Source organism: Garra rufa, chromosome 1 (assembly GCF_049309525.1).
Source record: "Garra rufa chromosome 1, GarRuf1.0, whole genome shotgun sequence".
Lineage (NCBI taxonomy): Eukaryota > Metazoa > Chordata > Actinopteri > Cypriniformes > Cyprinidae > Garra > Garra rufa.
This window is the reverse complement of record NC_133361.1, coordinates 45,776,585-45,798,671: the sequence shown is the minus strand read 5'-3', so window position 1 is coordinate 45,798,671 and position 22,087 is coordinate 45,776,585. Positions and strand designations below refer to the sequence as shown.

Here is a 22,087-nt window from a genome sequence, read left to right as displayed (position 1 = left end):
TGGTGTATGGAGTGTAGATTGATGTGATAGAAAAAAATAGTTTAAAGCGGTTTTAAGTATTAGCAGTTATTACAGGAAAATAGTGTAGTGATCCTAGGAGGTTCAAAGGCACAAAATTGGTCAATAACAACAATGACAATGAGACCACAGGAAGAGCACCTCATACCAAGGTGGTTACCTCCTACCAAGGTAACCACCATCATTCAAAAAGCAAACCACAGAGTGAGGAATAGTGAGAAAAACTGCCTTTTAAACTCTGGTAAAGTCTTATTCTAGCACTATGGGGCAATATATTAAATCTACAGTTCAACAGATGCTGTCAAAATAATAGCCAATATTTATCGGCACCATAAATATGCTAAATAAAGAAATAAAAGTGGACAGAAAGTAGGACAGCATCAGTTAATAATAAACAGATACACTCCCTTTTCCACACTCACCGTTCTCGGAACCACCCTGGCCAGGTAACCTCGATCACGTGACCAGGACTGGGCTGTTCATGACGTCACGTTCGCTCTGCCTCGTTCTGGTCAGCTGATGCTCGCGTCGCAGGATTCGGAGAAGGCAGCACTCCATTTCAACAGTTTAAACTCAGTAAGTTACATTATTCTTGTTAAAATAACTCTTTTCTTACTAATTAAGTGTTTTGAAACGTCCAGTGAGTGATGTTTAGAAGAGAAGAGCGTGTTTTCTTTCAGTCTTCTGCTATGCGTTGTTGAGTATTTACGTTATCTGAGGTAACAACCTGTCGAGGATAATTAGCATTAGCGCTTTAACTCTCTAATGTTGCTGTTTAGTTTTTTTTAATGTTTACGATTAAGTTTGAACCCCATAGGGGTCCTCTTTCTTTGATTTCAGTAGAACATCGAAGTGAACAAAGTGCCACTTTGCCCTACTACTTGTTGACGCATTTAAGCCTGGCTTGACAGCTTCACTAATATCCTCTGTCAGGCTAGTTAATAAGCCGGTGTCTGTGTTTACCCCTTCTTACAGTTCAACGACAAAATACAACTTTTCATTGCGGAAGTAATTTCTGCTAGGTGTTTAGTATGCAGTAACTAAAAAAGGGTTCAGAAAACTTTGACTGCTCACAATTTAGCAAAGCAGCTAATACTGTATACTGCTACTGTAATCTATGTGTAATTGTCATCTATGTATGATATTGACATAAATAAAATTTCTGACCTTGGGCCACAAAACCAATCATTATAGTCAACTTTTTGTAATTGCTATTTATACATCATACGAATGCAAAATAAGCTGATATATGGTTTGTTAGGATAGGACAATACACCTATTTAAAAACTAATATATTGAGAAAATCACCTTTAAAGTTGTCCAAATGAAATTCTCAGCAATGCATATTACTAATCAAAAATAAGTTTTGATATATGTAAGGTAGGATATTTACAAAATATCTTCATGGAATATGATCGTTACTTAATATCCTAATGATTTTTGGCAGAAAAGTAAAATTGATCATTTTGACCCATACAATGTATTGTTGGCTATTGCTACAAATATATCTTGATCATATTTTTGGGATCAACTCTTGTTGAATGCTACAGTATTGTGCTGATATGTTGGACAACTGTACCTTTAACAGTTTCCTCGGTTTGTGAGGTGATAAATAGAAATACTTCTATTCTTTTCTGTTCTATTCGTTATTCTAACGAAACCTGATAAGATGGTCTGCCACAGGACAGGAGTTCACATTATTAATTTGATGTCTCATTGTATGATCTGTTTTTGAAAGAGCTTGCGTTGGTCCACTGCACTGATACCTGATGATGCTGGGACGGCTGTATGTAGTTGTACGGCAGAATGGAAAAAAGAGCAGGATACACGGAGACAGCTGAAAGAGTATCTGCATCTTGATAATTCCCAGAGGTGCTGCATTATTCAGCACGTGTGGAATTACCCATGAAACAAAAACTACTTATGTCCAATTTCTACCACTTAAAAGTTGTAAAAAGGACCTAACGAAAACATTTAATCGATTTTTTTTTGTGTCTTAACGTGCCACAAAGTGCCTCTGTGTTGGTAATGTTTAGTACGGAGGGTCACATGGCGCAGCTTAATCCATAATCCTCTCCCCGTGAGTGGAGTCCATCGTACAATCACTCTTAATGAATAGTAAACTTCTTTTACTGCTTTGAAAAAATGTGCTACGATTTACAATTCATTCCTTTGATTGGACCACATGCGTTTCACTGAGAAGATCAGGATTTGCCCTAGGAGAGCACATTCCATGCAGTTGTAGCGGTAGGTCCGGGGAAAGTGAAGTTCATCGGTTCACTCTGTAATCGCTGAATGCTCCTGTGTTTTGCTCATTCTTCTGAGAAAGCATGTGCTCATTCCCTCAGCTGTTTGGAGCATCACATGCCATGAGAATGGTGAAATGACACAGAAGCGTAACATTCTTTGCGTGCCCACTGGGAATTGTGGAATCTTTCCTAAGGCTTTTTTCTGGATTGTCTTATTGTTTCTGAGTCATTAGTTCAAGATAGTCTGGATGGAAATGCATAATGCTCTTGGTATTATAAAATGAGGGCGAAGCTTTGCCTTGAGTAGTAGTAGGACTGACAGATTCATCAAAATGTATTTTCAATTATCATTTTAGCTTTCAACAATTAATAAAACAAGATAATGGGGATATAATTATTATTATTTGATTATTGTTATATGGGCCATTCTACTGAACTGGTGCAAAGTGCTGTCCCACAAACAAAAACGCATTTGAAAAGCATTCAAGTATTCAAATCTTGCATGTTTAATAAGATCCTTTTATTATCTATTATCATTTATTTATCTATTATTCCTACCTACAATAACATTTGAAATATCAGTAAGTTTAATATAAAATCATCATTAAGTAGGCACTTTCAATTGGGAGCTGGCTGTCCCGAACCCTAACCCCTAAATTTCAATTCATGAAAATGATATTGAAACAATTTCTGTATTTTTTTTTTCCATTGTTGTTTTTAAAATGATCTTTTTGATTCTTTTTTTAAAAGTAAAGTTAAAAAAATATTATTTTATATTTTCTTTGTAAATTGTGAAACTTTATGTGCCCTGCATTTTCATGTCAGTACCGAAACCATGTATGTTTGAATCCATTGGCTGAGACTGATTTTCACTGTAAAAAAAACTGTTTGTTGAGTCAACTTAAAATAATTTGTTACCTGGCTGCCTTAAAATTTACTTCAGTCAGTCAACTCAAGGTTTACTCAACTTGAGATTGTACTAAGTGACAACTTTATTTGAGTTGATTCAACTTAAAATGTTAAGGCACCCAGGTAACTTACCCAGCTTATAAGTTTAACAAACCAATTTTTTTTGTTAAATCAAGTATCTAAGTTGTCATGTAATACAACTTAACATTTTAAGTTGACTAAAATTATTTGACTTGACTGAACTTAATGTTAAGGCAGCAGGGTAACAAATTATTTTAAGTTGACAACAAATTTTAACAGTTTTTTTACAGTGTACACCTCTAAATTTATGCTCAGTAAACATTCATGTGTCCCCCTCTCTCATAGCTACAAGGTGTGAGTAGATATATCCCATCATTTTGAGGTAAATGTTTAAAAGTCTAAAAGTAAGTGTCTGTAACTTTAAGGAGCGTCACTACCAAACACCTTTTTTTGTGCAGTCAAGCACACTTTTTTGGGAGTTTTTCATAACATTTTTTTTTAATTTTTTTTTTTTTATTTGTACCACTGTTCAGAACTGTGCTAGCTAACTATGTGCTGATTAGCATCTTTGAGCTAGGTTCAAAACTATCTAAAATTGTCACTACCGAAACAGTTGTGACCAACGTCATGTCATAATTATTTTCGGTAGTAACAAAAGGAAACATAAATCCTTTATTTGGGGGAAATAAGGAGTTGTTTTGTACAGTTATGCAATTAATATTATTAATATAATGTAATGTGGACGTTTCTAAAGCATTACTGTCACTACTGAAAATGTGCTGTCACAACAAGTATACTGAAATATCAACTAAGATGTTTTTGGTTTGAAATCAGTATGATCAACTTTTTGCCTTTAAAAAAGATAGAAAAATTGCATTAAAAGTACAGCAAATCTCATAAGTTACACTTGAAATATATATTTTTTAATTTAATTGTTATTAATTTACCTCTAAAAAAATATATAATTGCAAAAAAGTATATTTACAATGTAGATGTAAGAAAAATAGGTCAGTATAACCTTTCTAATTAAACTATATATTACTGTGTTTTGGTAGTCAAAAATTTGGGGAAGGACAAATATTCCAAAACTTTCTGAAAATACAATATGAGAATTAACGGCACAATTACTAGAAAAGTGTACCTTGGATATTATACAATTTATATACATACACATTTTTTTTTTTGGAAAAAGACACTTTTTTAATACGTTTCCAACTCTGACTTTGGACTGTAAAATGTAAAATGCCCCATGTATAAAATTAAAGTTATAAAATTTAGGTTCAGATCTTTTCAGTTGTTTATTTTATTTTTCATAGTTGAGCTGCCCTAGTGTGTGGTTAGTTTTTCAGACCTGCTAATCTGCTAATCTCTATAAGCAAGCTTTTTGTACAGGACTGTCAGATAACCATTGAATGTTAAAACCTTGAAAACAGAACATTCATATGACTCTCATGACGTAAGCCATCGGCCGTATCCAATGAAGCTCAGCTCACAAGACTGTGAGCATAACGGAACTTGCACAAAATCAGTAAACGCATCAGAATTGTTTGTGTATTATGAGTTCAAAAAATGCTGACATGCAGCAGGCTGTTTTCCTTCCTTTTGGTTAAAGATAAACTCAGTGTGGTTTAACCACTGCTTTGTGCCAAACAGAAATATTGCTATGTTAATGCAAAACCTTGTTTCTATTCCTTTTTGTCTTAATATTAATATCATTTGTGTTTTTCTCCTTTTTCCCCTAGACATTCTCCCCATAGTGCATTGGGTAGAGAGCAGTGCATTATGGGGGAGCTGTTCCGCAGTGAGGAGATGACTCTGGCCCAGCTGTTCCTCCAGTCTGAGTCCGCCTACTGCTGTGTCAGTGAGCTGGGGGAAATCGGCATGGTGCAGTTCAGAGATGTAAGTATGGACATGTCATAATGATATTCACTGGTTATTCATTCCTGGAAAATTTACTGTTGATTGACAAACCCATTTAAAACAACAGAGGGTGGCGCTTCATTCACAGTGACTCATGGCACTAACATTGATGCCATTGTCATCAAATTTGGTGGCTAAATTCTGGATGCCTGAATTAATAAATATTTAAAGCATTTGATGAAAGGACATGTACAGTACAGCAGTGAAAAGCCATGACTGGAAAACTAAAAGTTCTGCAACATTTTATCTTTGCCAGCTTGATAGGTAGTTGGCTAGTTAGAATATTTCTTCACAGTATCTAAAAGTTAGATTCGTCTGATTATAATGAATGAAGCTGCAAAAGTTATGCACTTGCAGTGTTAACAACATTAATACTAAGCAATTACGCAATAGCAATAATGAGAGCAATTAAATATTGCTGACTTTTCTGCTGAGGAAATAAGCGTCAACACAAATTGAAAGTCTTTTTTTGTGTCACTTCAGGTAAACATTTGATGCCCTGAAATATCCGGTATTGACACTACATTGTTTATTTTCATATCATATCCGTTCTGTTTTAGCCACACTCGAAAAGTTTTCACTACTTAATTTGTTTTGACAGTTCTTGGTTACAAAAATACCACTACTGGAAATCTTTCAGGACCAGACATGTACAGTGGTGTTGTTATTCCTTCCTCCTTTTTTTTGCCCCTGCAGCCTTTATGATTATGTTGTGGACAAGATCTTAAGCATTGTCTTAGTGTGGCAACTCAATTTCACTGCTACTGGGATGGAAAAGAGATATTCAGTAGAGGAAATATTATTCAGTAGAGTGTGAGACTAAGAGCAGATGAAATTGAATTGTGAAAGATTTAAATGGCTATCAGATACACAAACGTTATGACTTCATACAGGAAGCGATTGTGAAAAAATGCTCAGTGGCCTTAGAGCGCACACTCATCCTTGAACCAGTGAGCTGTGTTGTTTTTATTTCATGTGTATTCATTGTTCTGCAGTGGATATGACTACTTTGCAGTTTTTCCCTACACCCCAGGGTGTGAATGTGGTTTCCTTGTCTTGGAGAGGATGGTAATAAGTTAGTTATCTTTTCTCTTTCTTTAAAATGCAGTTAAACCCCGATGTGAACGTTTTCCAGAGGAAGTTTGTGAATGAAGTCCGTCGGTGTGAGGAGATGGACCGCAAACTAAGTGAGTGATTGAGTGAGTTTTGCTGACATAATGAACTGGACATCATATGTTCTGGTTAAATTCAGTGGAAAGATTTAAAGGATTGCTTCATCCAAAAATGAAAATTCTGTCATTAATTACTCACCCTCATATCGCGCCAAACCCGTAAGATGAACACAAATTAAGATATTTTTGATAAAATCCAAGAGCTTTCTGACCCTCCATAGACAGCAAGGGTCCTTCCACATTCAAGGTGCAGAAACGTTGTAAGGAAATTGTTATAATAGTCCATGTGACATTAGTGGTTCAACCGTAATTGTAATTTATGAAGCTATGAGACTACTTTTTGCGCACAAAGAAAACAATAACAACTTTATTTAATGATTTCTTCTCTCCCGGGGCAGTCCTCCACCATTATGGAAGAAATCGTGGAATATAGTTTTTTTGTTTGTTTTCATTATGCATAAAAAGTATTCTTGTAGCTTCATAAAATTACAGTTGAAACAATCATGTCACATGGACTATTTTAACTGTTTAACTGTTCCGAAGATGAACAAAGGTCTTACGGGTTTGGAGCGAAATGAGGGTGAGTAATTAATCACTTTTTTTTTTTCTTTTTTTTTTGGGGGGGGGTAAACTATCCTTTTAAGAACATTTAGTTTCTATCCTTTGCTGTTTTCTCTGCTTGATCTTGTTTTTTCTTTTCAAGGATTTGTTGAGAAGGAAATCAAAAAGGCTAACATACCTGTTGTAGACACAGGGGAGAACCCAGAAGTCCCTTTTCCACGAGACATGATTGATTTGGAGGTATAAAACCTTGATGCACAACTCAAAATAAGGCTAAAAATGAGAATTAGAAATAAAAATAACAATACTTAAAATCATCCTGTTCCAAAACTTTGTGAGCCTGCCTACAGAGCCTCCCCTATTTTTAAGGGATGATGTAATAGTCATTCTAAAGGGGTTAATTTTAATTGTTTTAATTATGCTGCCTTCTAAGATACCTTATTTTGGCCAAATGTCTAAGGCAGCTTTGTATGTATCCTTGACCGAGAAGGCAATCCCATAATACACTGTGATACATTCATAAAAGCATCCTGAAAACAATGTATGACTTTTTCCAAACAAATATTAAGCACAGCATTGATAATAACAGTAAATGCAGCAAATCGGCATGTAAGAATGTTTTCTGAAGTTTCATGTGACACTGAAGACTGAAGTAATGATGCTGAAAATTCAGCTTTTTGCCATCACAGGAAGAAATTGTGTTTGAAATATATTCAAATAAACTGTTATTAAGTGATTATTTTACCTCTATTTGTGGTTATTAGCTAATTATTAGCTGGAACAGCTAATATGTGACCCATAAGGCTCAATATTTTTCGAATAAATAAGCTTTCCATTGATGTATGGTTTGTTAGAATAGGACAATATTTGGCTGAGATACAGCTGTTTGAAAATCTGGAATCTGAGGGTGCAAAAAAATCTAAATATTGAGAAAATCGTCTTTAAGGTTGTCCAAATTAAGTTCTTAGCAATGCATATTACTAATCAAAAATTAAGTTGTAATATATTTACAGTAGGAAATTTACTTATACATTTAATAATACATTTAATAATTTTGACCCATATAATGTATTTTTGGCTATTGCTACAAATATACCTATGCTACTTAAGATTTTGTTATCCAGGGTCACATATGTGTGAATTTGATAGTACTTATACTGAACAGTTTTGAATGCATAAAATGTGACGCATCCTTTTTTCACTCTTTGTAGGCCACCTTTGAAAAGCTGGAGAATGAGCTGAAGGAAATCAACACCAACCAGGAAGCCCTGAAGAAGAACTTCCTGGAGCTGACTGAGCTTAAGCACATCCTCAGACGAACACAGCAGTTCTTTGATGAGGTCTGTAACACCTCATCTCTTACAAAACCTTCAGCCTGTAGAGTTTCCTGTGGTCTAAGAGGCATTTTACACGGTATGAGAAGGCGGCAAGCTTTGCTTGTGATCTTGCAGTCTTAGTTGTCTTCTTTCATTTCCCACACTCTTGAGAGATGGTGTGAAACGTGCCTGTGCAACCGCAACAGTATCTGCTGCTGGTTCAGCTTGAGCAAAAATATGCTGCTTCTGAATGAGGCGATAATGAAGCCATAAAATACTGCCATAAACCTCTCCTCCATGTTGTTCTTTGACCAAAGCAAAACACTATTTAATTGATTGTTAGCAAAATCACCTTGGATTGGTCAGTGGCATGTAACATTTAAAAGAAACAAGAAAGCTAACAGAGACTCTATTTTTGTGCTTAGCTTTACTGTGGTGCTTTCTACGTCATCTTTTTGTTCTGCCTCTTTCCACTTCTCTTCCATTTAACCTGAACTGGGAACTCACTGTTCCCCTTTACCGTGTAAAATGGCCTTTACTCAGAAATGCCATATAGTGGTTTTATATGAATACAAACTATCAGATCAAGATAATTAGCACTATTCAGTAGTCAAATGCACAAACGCAGTTACACAAACAGAGGAACCATGTTTTTCCCTATGTCTGTAATAATGTTCAAGCTGACAAAGATAGATGCATGTCTAACAGATTGAAAGGCCATTCTCTGAATTCCTGGTCACATCTCAGCCGCTGACGATGATGTCAAACCGCCCTTCCCAAGACCAGTTCTGCAAGGTGTTCGACTCCCTATTCACACGTTGAAAAAAAGCTTTTTGTGGCCGTGATAATCAGCTACTACCAGGGTGTTTCTTTTCTGTCTTTCAGTCTGTTGGAGATCTTTGACCATGCATTTCTGTGCTTCCTGAACACTGATCTAAACTTCAACATTTTATTGTGATATTTCTTTTACAAGTTATAAAAGATCATTTGAGAGTTGTTAGCTGCCTTGTAATCATTTACTTTACACTTACACTAACTTGGGCTCTCACACAGAGTGGTGGTGGGTGGTGTGGTTCGGTGGTTCAAAATCGAAAAAAAGATCTGTTTTTAAACTTTACAAGGACCAACAATAATACAATCCCAGTGCCCTTTGAGTTGGGCACATCAACCCTGGTTTATCCCTGTAATACGTGTATTGTACATTGCTTTGGGTAAAAATTGTGAGCTGATTCAGTATTATTAAATATCAAGATTGACTCTAAAATACAGTGGTGGCCAAAATGATTAGAACACTAGTATTTTCACCAGATAAAAATGATTTTAAATGAGTTATTTCTATCTTTTGCTGTAGTGTGTCAGTAGGAAATATCAGTTTACATTTCCAAACATTCATTTTGCCATTAATTGTAATAAACCAGTAAAATTTTTGCTTGCACAAGGAGTCTGACAACAGCCAGTGCTCCACATAGAGATCTGATTTTATCATCATCCAGTCTGTCTGGAATGATATGACGAAACAGAACAAACTGAGCCAGACTAAATCCAGAAAACTGTGGCAATGTCTCCATGCATCAAGAGACCTACCTGCAAAGCTACCTGAAATACTATGTGGAATTGTACCTAGGGCAGAAGCTGCTTTAAACACAAAGGATGGTCACACCAAATGTTGATTTAGGTTAGTTAACAGAAGTTAACAGCATCCTCATTTTACAGCATTTTTACACAAGTGTCTAAAACTTTTAACAGTACTGTAGCTTTGCAGGTATGTTTCTTAAAGCATCGTGGAGATGTTGCCACAGTTCTTCTGGTTTAGTCTGTCTCAGTTTGTTCTGTTCTTCATGTCATTCCAGACAGACAGATGATGATGAGATCAGATCTGGATGTTGTCAGACTCTTTGTGCAAACAAAAATCTCACTGGATTATTACAAATAATGGCAAATGGAATGCTTGGAAATGTAAACTTGTATTTCCTACTGACACACTAGAGCAATAATAATAGATAATGATAACTGACTTAATCATGTTTTTGCTGGTGATAATACTAGTGTTCTAATACTTTTGGACGCCACTGTAAATCCATCTTTTAATGGTAATTCCATTAAAACATTTAGAGAAGATAAACTTAAGTCTTTAAGTCTTTTTTTATATACCATAAAAGAAGTACTTTACCTTAACACGTAGAGCTGTTACAGCATTATCAATGTTAAGTTAATTACAACAGCTTGATACCTTCTGAATGTACCTTTGCCCTGTTGTTTGTAAAGGGCCCTTTATTTATTCGAAGTTTCCTGAAACAATATTATCAATACTACAATGAACTTTGATTCAAAATCAGATTAGTTCTACAGGAAGAGATGAATAAATTAAAGTATTGTTCTCCTTTCCTTTATGTTAGATGGAAGATCCTTCACTTTTGGAAGAGTCATCCACTCTACTGGATCCAAACGAGGTTGGGCGTGCCGCTCCTCTCAGGCTTGGGTAAGTATGTCAGTGGGTTTTGATCTCTGTTAAATGGACAGGTAAAACATGGATGCTTCATACGTGGATATAACCTCACAAACTGCATCTCTTAAAGATACAGTTCACTATCAGTGAAACAGGCCTGCTTGAACACTAGAAATTCAGTTTCTCTGTGTGTGCATATGCTTGGATGAATTTATGAATTTATTTATTTCCTCACCACAGCTCAAGAAGAATCCAGAACAGGGCTTGTAAATGTCTCTAAATGTAAGGGTATATGGGGATGGTAAATGCATTAAATATTTTGTTGCTGGTTATATGGTCGTCTTGTTCTGGATTGAGTTATAAAAAGTTAGTACAGTGGAAGAGGTAGCTTTTTAAAAGGTTTATGCTAGTAAAACTGTAGTAGTAAAGGGGGAAGTGACACACATCCTTATGTAACTGCTGCTAATGCCAACGGGTTTGTCATTGATCTGTGATCAATAATCCTGGTATGCCTTTAATATGTAACACGAAACACACTTTTCCATTCAGAGCTCTGGATAAAAGGAAAGCCCCATCAGGATAGTTAAGGGAGGGCAATTAAGAGGAATGGCGATGTATCTTAACGTAATATAGTTTTGCAGTATAGCATGCAGATCATTTGTTAGATGTTGGGCTGAAACTTGATACTGTGGCCAGATGGCAGACTAATGGATGTGCAGATTTGCACACAATGTGTTTGAGAGGCCTGACAATCCATCCACTGTGTTTGTCTTTCACCACTCAATAGAAATAATACTGTAGTTTGATTTATTGTGAATTTACACAACTCCATCTGCAATTTTTTATGTAATCTCTACCTGAGACTTATCTCTGAGCTTAAGATAATGGAGAAAAAGGATTACGGTTAACCCAAAGTTACAGGAGCATTAAGATCATAAGATTGAAATGTTGTTTAAATGTAAATATGATTATGCATTACTCCCTGATTTTAAGTTTGGTGTGGCAGAATTATGTAATAAAACTTGATTTAATGCAGATTTAAGATTAATCCCACCTAAATTAAAAAAAAAAAAGTTTTCTGGTTTTTATTCAATATTTTTAGGTTTGGTGCTCCTGGATATTGGTTTCATTATTCAGACGTCTGCTGTTAGAGGATCCTGATATAATTCATTCATCTTTATTGGTGGTTGCAGGTTTGTTGCAGGGGTGATAGGCAGAGAAAGGATTCCTACCTTCGAGAGGATGTTGTGGAGAGTTTGCCGTGGAAATGTCTTCCTCCGACAGGCAGACATTGAGGACCCACTTGAGGACCCTGCCACAGTCAGTGTTCCCTGTGAAAAAGAAAAATCAATAACTTTTAGATAACTTTCAAGATATACCTTTCATTCAGCATTATTAGTTAAGTGTATATTTAATAGGAACTTCCTCTTATGCATGTTTGATTTTCCTTTCTTCTAGGGAGACCATGTCCACAAGTCAGTGTTCATCATTTTCTTCCAAGGAGACCAGCTGAAAAACAGAGTCAAGAAGATTTGTGAAGGGTATGAGAACATCATTGACTAGTCTCAATACAGACTAAACCCAAACAAAAGGAAAAAGTGTTTTTAAAAACATGAGATTGTTCTCTTTTTTTTTTTACTTTTAGTTGTTTAGAAAAGTGTTGTTTTTGAAAGAAATGTCTTATGTTTACTAAGGCTGCATTTATTTGATCAAAAATACAGTAATCGTGTGAAATATTCCAATTTAAAATAACTGTTTTTCTATTTAAATATATTTTTAAAAGGCTGAAATTCCAACATTTCTTCTTATTATTAATGTTCAACTTACTTCATGTCATGATATATTGTAACATAATTTTCTTTGTCACTTTTGATCAATATAATGCATCCTTTCTAAATAAAAGTATTAATTTCTTTTTAAAACATCGTATTGAGCCCAAACTATTGATTGTGTATTTTGATGGTCTTTTTTGATAGTGTAGTGTATATTTAACATTCTTCAAAATGTAATATTCTGTATTCATACATTTTACCAATATTTTTATGTTAGGTTTCGGGCATCTCTGTACCCCTGTCCTGAGACCCCTCAAGAGAGGAAGGAAATGGCAGCTGGAGTCAACACTCGGATTGATGATCTCCAGATGGTAAGACATATGTGCAATATGCATACACACACACACACACACACACACACACACACACACACATTCTCTCACAAAGAATTCTGCTCATAAACAAAGCTTATATCTCTCTTTAATTTCTTTGGCCAAAATTAGTGCATGTAGACACATGTGGTCTTTATTTTTTCTAAAGGTTTGACTTAAAACTTATGGATGCATCCAGACCTGTTCTAGTTCTGTAAGGATTGTTCTCTCCATTGCTTCGTTCACTCCTCCCACAAATCTGATTTAGTTTTCAAAACCTGTCATTTTACAAATGATGAAATCTGATCTGCTTATTCAGACAGTAGTGCCAATATCTGATGCATCTGCGTCAGTTGGTATAATAACAACGTAAGCACTGACACAATGGCAAGACCACCTGTTTGTCTGAGCAAAGTCAATATATCCTCATCTCAGTGTGTCTGTCTGTGTATGTGTTTAATCTCTTTCTTCCTGAGTGGTATGTGAACAAACAGTCCTAACCTGATCTTGGGCCCTGATAAAAACATGTGAAATTATAATGGTAGCAACATCCATGACATTGTTAAAATGATTTCCTTCTGTCTCTGCACTACCCAATCTAGTCAGAGGTTTATTGATGATCATAACATAAGTTCAGAGAACAAAGCGTAGCTGTTTACAGAGTGCCTGAAAGAACCAAACAGTAGAGCCAACAAACCAATGAATGCATGCTAGTTTTGAAGTGACATGACTGAATATGATTTGACAGGACATCAATTGATTTCATTTGTTTCATAAACTGAAGCTGAGTGGCGTAATGGAATTACATGACATGTGAGTGTGATTAGAAACGTCTGATCTAATCTAAACACAGATTAGATTAGAGCAGGGCAGATTTCACTATAGTAAATAAATGATTAAACAATAAATTACAAACAAATGTTAAAAAACACTGCATTCTGAATATGTTACCCTGGACCACAAAAGCAGTCAAGGGTCAATTTTTTAAAGGTCCCATATTGTCAAAATCTAAATTTCCTGGCTTTTTTCATGATAACTGAGGTCTAGGGGCTATGTAACTACCATATGAGTTTCAAAGCAGTCAATCCACAGTAAACTGCACACAGCCTGCTTAAAGTAGCTGTTTCTTTTCACGAGACGCTGTGACTTCCGTAAAGATGTGACGTCCAATCTACTCAGTCACCGCCTTCAGTCACCACCCCGAGCACCAATCACGTCCCACCCTCCTTTTGTCAAACCCAGACAACAACGCATCCATTCCATTGTTGAGCAACAACAACACGAAAACAAGTCGAGAAAACGCTGTTCAGTCCATGGATGTCAGGAAACGACATCATTGCACAGGCTTCAGAACAACGTGAATATAAGAGACCAGAGGCAGTCAACTCAGCCTCTTTCACACAGCGATTCCGGTAAATACACGGATAATGTGTCCCATGATTTTTTCCGAAGTTGTTTAATTTGGTTCATTCACAGTTGTTTTCCGGAATCTGTGTGTGCTTTACACACAACCCATAAAGACATGTGACGTTTGGATGTGAGATGTAATGCGACGCGTACGATTCACTAAACCTAAACTAATCTGAACAAACTGTGCTTCAGCGCTGATAGTGCGGAGCTGGCTCTGCCTGATCGCCGCTTCATTCCACTTTGCACGTATTTTTTCATCGTGAAGAGTCGCATGATAACGTGCATCAATCACTACAACACTGCCTTTATGGTTCTGGCTTTTGTTCACACAGCGCTCGTCCAGTAATTTTCCAGAATCAGCGCGCATTGTGAAAGGGGCTTTACTAAAGCGACAGTTATGTAGCTTACTGCATTCGGTGTTTGAAAAAGAAAAAACATTAATGATCATTCTGAAATATCCTGTTGAGTATCAGCAAGCTAGGCTCTCTCTATGGCTCTGAGCTCGCTTACAGCATACATGACCGTAGTTACCTGTGATTGGCCTGGCTGTGCGTCACTCAGAAAACAACAGGCCAATCAGAAGAGAGGCTCATGAATATTAATTAGATGGGCCAAAATCGACCTGTTTTTGACAGAGCTCCTAAAAAAGGAGCTGTAAAAATATATTGAGATGGATTTTGGCACTTATACCGCAGATATATATTCTTAAGGACATCAACAACTAAAACAAACCTCCAGAAATGTGTACAATATGGGACCTTTAATGTATAAATGTATAGATGTATAAATAAGCTTTCCATTGTTGTATGATTTGTTAGGATAAGACAATATTTGGTTCAGATACAAATATTTGAAAATATAGAATCTGAGGGTGCAAAAAAAAAAAATCTAATTAAAAAAAAAATCTAAATACTAAGAAAATCGCCTTTAAGTTGCCTTAAAGTTGTCCAAATGAAATTATTAGCAATGCATATTACTAAACAATTAAGTTTTGTTATATTTACAGTAGGAAATTTACAAAATATCTTCATGGAACATGATCTTTACTTAATATCCTAATGATTTTTGGCATAAAAGAAAAATCAATCATTTTGATCCATACAAATTTTGACCGATGCTTTTATCAATAGTGACTTGCATTATACTGTAAATAGACCCCACATATTTCATGTTGCCCACATAATTACAATTTTGATGTATTTCTGTTCTTATGTCAATACGATTATTTAAATTTTTCTTGTATTAGTCACGGTTAATATCCCTGTGGCACTACAGTATGAGAGTGTATGTCTATTTATTTGATGTATTTATTTTTAATTTATTTTATTTCATGTTAAACTCAATTTTTCTTTCTTTTTGGCTTCCCTGGTATACTGTGGCGCCTCCTACAGGTGTGTCACTTTTAAAACCTCTGGATTCGATTTTAGATCCCAAAAGTCTACACAGTTCTGTGTGTGTCTGTTTTGTCCCTCTCATTTCCTTTTCTGTTTTTCTTGAGATAAAAGATAAGCTGAGATTAAATTAACAGATTTACGGTAAAGTGCAGGCTGATTTGACTGAATTATCCACTGGCTGTGTCAGCACACAGTCGCTGTCTGTCGGTTTGTACGGCTGAGGGAATCTCCCTCAGTGAGTCATTAGGGGCTACTAGTAGGCATAATTGGCTACTGCTAGTGTGGTGTTACAGCTCTGGGTCTTTGAGAGAATCTCTCACAGTGCCTTATTTGGGAAGGAAAACTTTGGGTGAGTGTGTCCTCGCACATTTACATAGTACCCATACCTTCCCACCCACACAGATGCCCGCACAGTTTAGACCTTCAGCACATGGCATGGCAGTTTATCACTGCCGCTTAGTTCTCACGTTAGTTTCACTCAGTCTCTGCACAGTGGCATGTACAAGTTTCCACATCATGACATTTTTCAATGCTTGCTGGCAGTGACATGCTGTTCTAAACAATCAAATCAGCCAATCAGAATTTGAATTTTAATAAACTACAGTCAGGGTTGTGCCATATTTAACTTTTGACAGGAATGACAGCGAAGCTGTAAAGGGTTCGAAATGAAGTTCAATGAGTTTAATGGTTTGTACTGTTGTTTAACAACAAATGATTGTTCAACTTACAAAGCGTCTTTTCAAAATAAACTTTTATAGACAAAACTCCTTAAAACAGATTTGAAAGTTGTGAAAATTACATTATTTAGGACTTTGTTTAAAAACTATATAGAAGCCCGTTTCCACCACTTAATAACAGATAAAAAAGCTAAGGTACGACGGGGCTGAGGGCGCCCCAGGATAAAAGGCGCCTTTGATATTATTTTTCTCTAAACCACTAGATAGTAGAAAAATGCACTGTAGATTTAAGTAGCAAATGAGAATCGCTAAAATTATGTATGTCTTGAGACAAAGGTCTTCTTAATGTTTTTCAGTTTTGTTTAATATAATTAAAGCAACATTTTTTTAAATAACGAAAGAATATGTAAAAGTATGGTAATTGAGGTAAAAAGCACCCCTGCTGTTGGGGCTAAAAGGCACAATAATTAACATGATAATTAAGGCTGATTTTTCTATTTGCTGACATGACACTGTTAGATTCAAATGGTAAATATCATATATGTGACCCTGGACCACAAAACCAGTCTTAAGTCGCTGGGGTATATTTGTAGCAATACATAGTATGGGTCAAAATTATTGATTTTTCTTTTATGCCAAAAATCATTAGGAAATTAAGTAAAGATCATGTTCCATGAAGTTTTTTGTGAAATTCCTACTATAAATATATCAAAATGTAATGTTTGATTAGTAGTATGCATTGTTAAGAACTTAATTTGGAGAACTTTAAAGGTGTTTTTCTCAGTATTTAGATTTTTTTTGCACCCTCAGATTCTAGACTTTCAAGTAGGCGTATCTCGGCCAAATATTATCCTATCCTAACAAACCATACATCAATAGAAAGCTTATTTATTGAGAAAGCTTATTAATGATGTATACATCTCAGTTTTGTAAAATTTAACCTTATGACTGATTTTGTAGTCCAGGGTCACATATTATGTTGGGTGTCCATCTTAAAGATAATCACCATGTTAAGAATGAAACAAATCAAATAATAACATATAATTTGTTGTTACTACTGTAAATCTATATTAAATTACTATTGGATCTCCTTCAGTGCTTTTCAGAATCTTTACATTTAAAAATAATTTTTTTCTGTATTTTAAAATGTTTTATATTAACAGTTTAATTACAGTATATTTATTGAAAAAAATTATTTTATTTATTAAAATAAGCAGAAAATAGTTCAAACTTTTCTAGTGATTGTTTCGAACAAGTATTAACGTATACATTATTAAAAAAAAAAACATTATTTTAGCTAAAGTATTTGTATCAATTCTGTGTGCCTTTTACCCCCATTTACCCCCTTGCCACCTCAAAATAAATGACTCGTACACTTTGAGCACAGTGAAAAGCACGTTTTTCTTTGGGCATGCCTTTAGCCCTGTGTGCCCTGATTGTGAATTTTTATTGTGTAATACAAACTTGCAATTCTTTTTTTTTTTTTTTTAAGAATTATTGCAATTCTGAGAAAAAGTCCAAATTTAGAGATATATGTCCCTCACAGCCTTGTTTTCACCTGTTTTAAAATTCTAAATACCTGACTGAGGTCTATAGCCAGCCATGTGGAGCAAGATTTTAGGCCTTTGTAGGTAGGTAGGGCTACCGTCAAAACATGACAACAGAAATGTCTGTGCATATCCACGTATTGAGGAAGTTTGTTCACCACACTTATTTGCTGATTCTCTCTTATCCCACACCCTCTGAAATCCCACATACATATCCGTTTGCTCGCTGACTATTCAAAAGAAATGAAGGAACACATCCAAGCACAAGAGTGCTGACAGGGCCGGGATGGAGTGCACGCTCGAGTTCCATGTCGCTGACTCACTTCGAGCTATTAGCGGGCCTGTGTGCCCCTGAGGTGAGAGAGAATGGTCACTATGCAGGTGTGTGTGTGTACGTCTGTTGGGCAGGAATCGTTAATGTCCCTGTGCTTCTCTCACAGCTTTAGAGAAAATGTAGTACCCTATAGTAGGATACACATGCCTTGTTTGCATTTCTGTTGCTGTTTGAGGAAGACAGAACCGCTTCAGGCCACATTGTTAAGGATTATATGAATCCCAGAGTGGGCAATTTTGCCTGATTTGTCAGCGTGGGTGAGTCTCCGTATGTTTTCAGTGTGGGTGAGCATGTGGGATATTCTAGCCTGGCCGAGTGTGTCTGATTTCAGAGTGGGCGGCTGCGTATGTCCCACCCGTGTGAGTGAGAATGCGCACTTGGATGCTAATGTTGCCAGACACTGGCACACTTCCCTGGCCACTCCTGAATGATTGAGAAATCCACCTTACTTAAATAGAAGCCATATTGGCTATGTTCACACCACCAATGTTTGGGATTCACAAACATATTTACCAACAGGTGTGGCTCTTGAATTATCCTATTTATAGAAGAGCATACAGAGGCAGCTTGTATACTTTCCCAATGAACAAATAATTGAAGTTGAGCCATTGTTTGTTGCTATTCTTGCAATAGCTCTGAATAACACCTGTAACTAAAGTGCGGTGGCATTGGCTACTGCTAAATCTTTCTTGTCTAATGGTTTCTCAAAAATATTCACAAGCTTATGAGCAAATGAATGATTTGAATCCAATCATTACTGAGTCATTACTGAACTTCCTCACTAACCCCAAAGCTTTTTTTTTTTCAAACTAAATGAAGAACCGTTATTCTGTGTACTTCTCCTGACCTAAAGGGGTAGTTCACTAAAAAATGAAAATTCCGTCATTAATTTCTCATTCTCATGTTGTTCCAAACCTGTAAACCCTTCGTTCATCTTCAGAACACAAATTAAGATATTTTTAATCAGCTGTAAAAAATATATATTCACAAAAAAACATTTAGACATTTATAGGATATTTAAAATCACTACAGTATGTTTCCATATCAGACTTGTCACTAAACTGCAGTCTGCTGAGATATTCATGTCTCTGAGGTTGCTCTTTTTAGCTCTAATTGTGACTATATCTTCTCACTTGTTCAGTGATCTTATATTTCCCATTTTAACCCCTGCTCTTCCTCTCTGTTGTGTGTTCCAGGTGCTGAATCAGACGGAGGATCACAGGCAGCGTGTTTTACAGGCGGCTGCCAAGACTGTCCGAGTATGGTTCATTAAGGTCCGGAAGATGAAAGCCATTTATCACACTCTGAACCTCTGCAACATCGATGTCACTCAGAAGTGTCTGATTGCTGAGATCTGGTGCCCCGTGTCAGATCTAGACTCCATTCAGTTTGCCCTGCGTCGGGGCACGGTGAGGACCCACACTCATGCATACACATCTGTGACCCTGGACCACAAAATCAGTCATAAGTAGCACGGGTATATTTGTAGCAATAGTCAACAATACATTGTATGAATCAAAATGATCGTTTTTTTTTTATTTTATGCCAAAAATCATTATTAAGTAAAGATTATGTTCCATGAAGATATTTTGTTAATTTCCTACATAAATATATAAAAAAAAACATAATTTTTGATTAGTAGTATGCCTTGCTAAGAACTTAATTTTCCACAACGATTTTCTCAATAATTAGATTTTTTTTTTTTTTGCACCCTCAGATTCCAGATTTTCAAATAGTTGTATCTTGGCCAAATATTGTCCTATCTTAACAAACCATACACCAATGGAAATGGATTTATATGATGTATAAATCTCATTTTCAAAAAATTGACCCTTATGACTGGTTTTGTGGTCCAGGGTAACATATATTGGTTGTTTCTGTAAACCTACTAAGATCTTAAGCCAGAGGTACAGTGTCTTCAGGCTGCTACCTAGTATAACTGAATCCAGCAAATCAAATCACAGGGTAACTCTTTATAATTACATTTACTCTTCAAAACATTCATTGTCATAAGAATGATATCTATTCTCAAATCAGCATCTTAAATGTTACAATTGGTTTGTGTCATTGACATTTAAACTCTAGTTAGGACTGTACTAAAGATGTGTTTAGGCTAATTTAACATAGGCCTATTGGAACAGTTGTAGTTTATGGAGTTATGGATATTTTAAAGACCCCATGAAATGGCTTGAGACGGTAGATCCTATTAAAACAGAATATTGTTTTTGGACATTTTTGAGGGACGTATTTAACAGCCAGTCGTCTTAAGTTTATGTAATAGCCATTAACCACGATTTGCTACTTGCTGTTACTAGTTTGTTATATTAGAGGGAAGGTCATTCTTATTTGAAGGAGCATTTTATTGGGGGAATTTTTTTTTTTGTTTTCTAAATGCATGATGAGGGGAAAATATTTCTGACTGTTTTTTTCCCTGAAGAGAGGTAGAATACATTTTAAATGCATAAATATAACAATGTCAGTTTTTTAGAGTAAAATTTAACATTTAATTTAGTGTTAATTCTGTTGGCTTTTCTTTGAGCTATTTTGACATTACCACATAATACATTAACACATTCAGTATAAAGATTTTACTCATCAGCACAATCTGTTTACTGCTTTTCTTTTTTACCCATCGCGTCTGCAGAATATAATGTCGGTCGACCTCTAATTTGTATGTTTTGATTTATTAGTACATATAATATTTTTAATACATATGCATCTGGTGAATAAAATGCGTCTTGAGTATTTTAAACTTGCAGTAATATAGTGATAATTTTGTTAACAAAAACAATGAAAAATGTTCGTTGACATTCTTTTTTTTGTATAAAAATAAAACTTGACCCAAATCTTTTTTATTTTCATCAGAACAAGAGACAATATATTATTGCACAATGCTATACGTGCCTCTATTATGCAAGCTTTCATGTATGTGATTGCCAGACAAGAGTTCAGATCCCCAAATCAGAGCTTCTCTGTTACAATCATACAGTTTCTGTCCAGTGTTTTGTTTAATTTTTGCAATCTGGCAACTAAGCGCACACGTTCGCTCTTCAGTGCGGAAGCGCAGGCAATGATCTAAAAACACTGACAAACAAGTAAACTTTCATTTAAGCCAAACATTTCACGTGGAGATCGCTAAATTTCAGTGTCATTCAGCAAGTCTGTGTTCTGTCATGAGATCTCGACTTGTTTGCGATTGTGGTTGCTGAATAAGTGCAATTACTCAACCGCTGTTGTTTTAATAGAGATACATTATTGCCCTTTGGAATTATTAGAAATTAAATAAGTCTTTGATATTAATTTATATAATAAATATCTTAATAAATCAGTACACTAGATGAGGTAAGATAAACAACATTCTATTGATGATGAAAGTGCAATACCTGAAATGCAAAAATAAATGTCAAATGACAACAATCATTATGATTATAATATTGAGCAAATAGTTTTTTTTTTTTGATCAGTTTAACTATTAAACAGCATGATGAAAATGTGACTAATATTTTAGACTAAAATGCTCAGACATTTAACTAAAACAAAAACAGGACACTGTTGACTAAATATGATGATTAAAAAGTACATTTGACCCAGGACTAAGACTAATGAAATGGCTGAAAAAATTAACATTAGCAGTTAACCTCTTTTGCAGTTGAATGTGTGCCTTAGCCTGTTTTAATTTAAGCCCGGCTCACACTACAGGAGTTTTAAAATCCTAACCGATTATGAAATCTGGTTGCAGCGCACACATAAGGAGAATCTTCGCAGATTATCTTACCTGAAATCTTAAACATGCACGCACTATAAGATTTGAAAATCCTGGCGCATCACACACTACAAGATATTATTAGGATTATCATGCCTCCTGATCTCACACAGCCAATCTCCATTTCAGCAACTAATGTTTACATAGGTTAACTTGTGCACTCACCTGGTATGTTCAAAACTAGGGCTGTGATGGTCTCAATGGCCC

The 22,087-nt window shown here is 35.6% G+C and overlaps 1 protein-coding gene across 5 annotated transcripts in view; it reads left to right on the top strand.

Annotated features, from left to right (window-relative positions):
• Positions 1 to 498: 498 nt before the first annotated feature.
• Positions 499 to 22,087, top strand: part of atp6v0a1a (ATPase H+ transporting V0 subunit a1a) — a 36,844-nt gene continuing 15,255 nt past the window's right edge. For 3 of the 5 annotated variants that reach the window (XM_073841502.1, XM_073841493.1, XM_073841486.1), the window contains exons 1-10: positions 499 to 594; positions 4,940 to 5,096; positions 6,226 to 6,304; positions 6,993 to 7,090; positions 8,062 to 8,190; positions 10,563 to 10,645; positions 11,806 to 11,932; positions 12,071 to 12,153; positions 12,662 to 12,755; positions 19,314 to 19,526. In XM_073841502.1, the coding sequence (XP_073697603.1) occupies positions 4,980 to 5,096; positions 6,226 to 6,304; positions 6,993 to 7,090; positions 8,062 to 8,190; positions 10,563 to 10,645; positions 11,806 to 11,932; positions 12,071 to 12,153; positions 12,662 to 12,755; positions 19,314 to 19,526 (1,023 nt within the window). In that variant the 5' untranslated portion in view covers positions 499 to 594; positions 4,940 to 4,979. Of the gene's footprint in view, positions 595 to 4,939; positions 5,097 to 6,225; positions 6,305 to 6,992; positions 7,091 to 8,061; positions 8,191 to 8,874; positions 8,962 to 10,562; positions 10,646 to 11,805; positions 11,933 to 12,070; positions 12,154 to 12,661; positions 12,756 to 19,313; positions 19,527 to 22,087 lie in introns of all 5 variants that reach the window. The other 2 variants (XM_073841477.1, XM_073841470.1) reach the window with 1 other exon arrangement.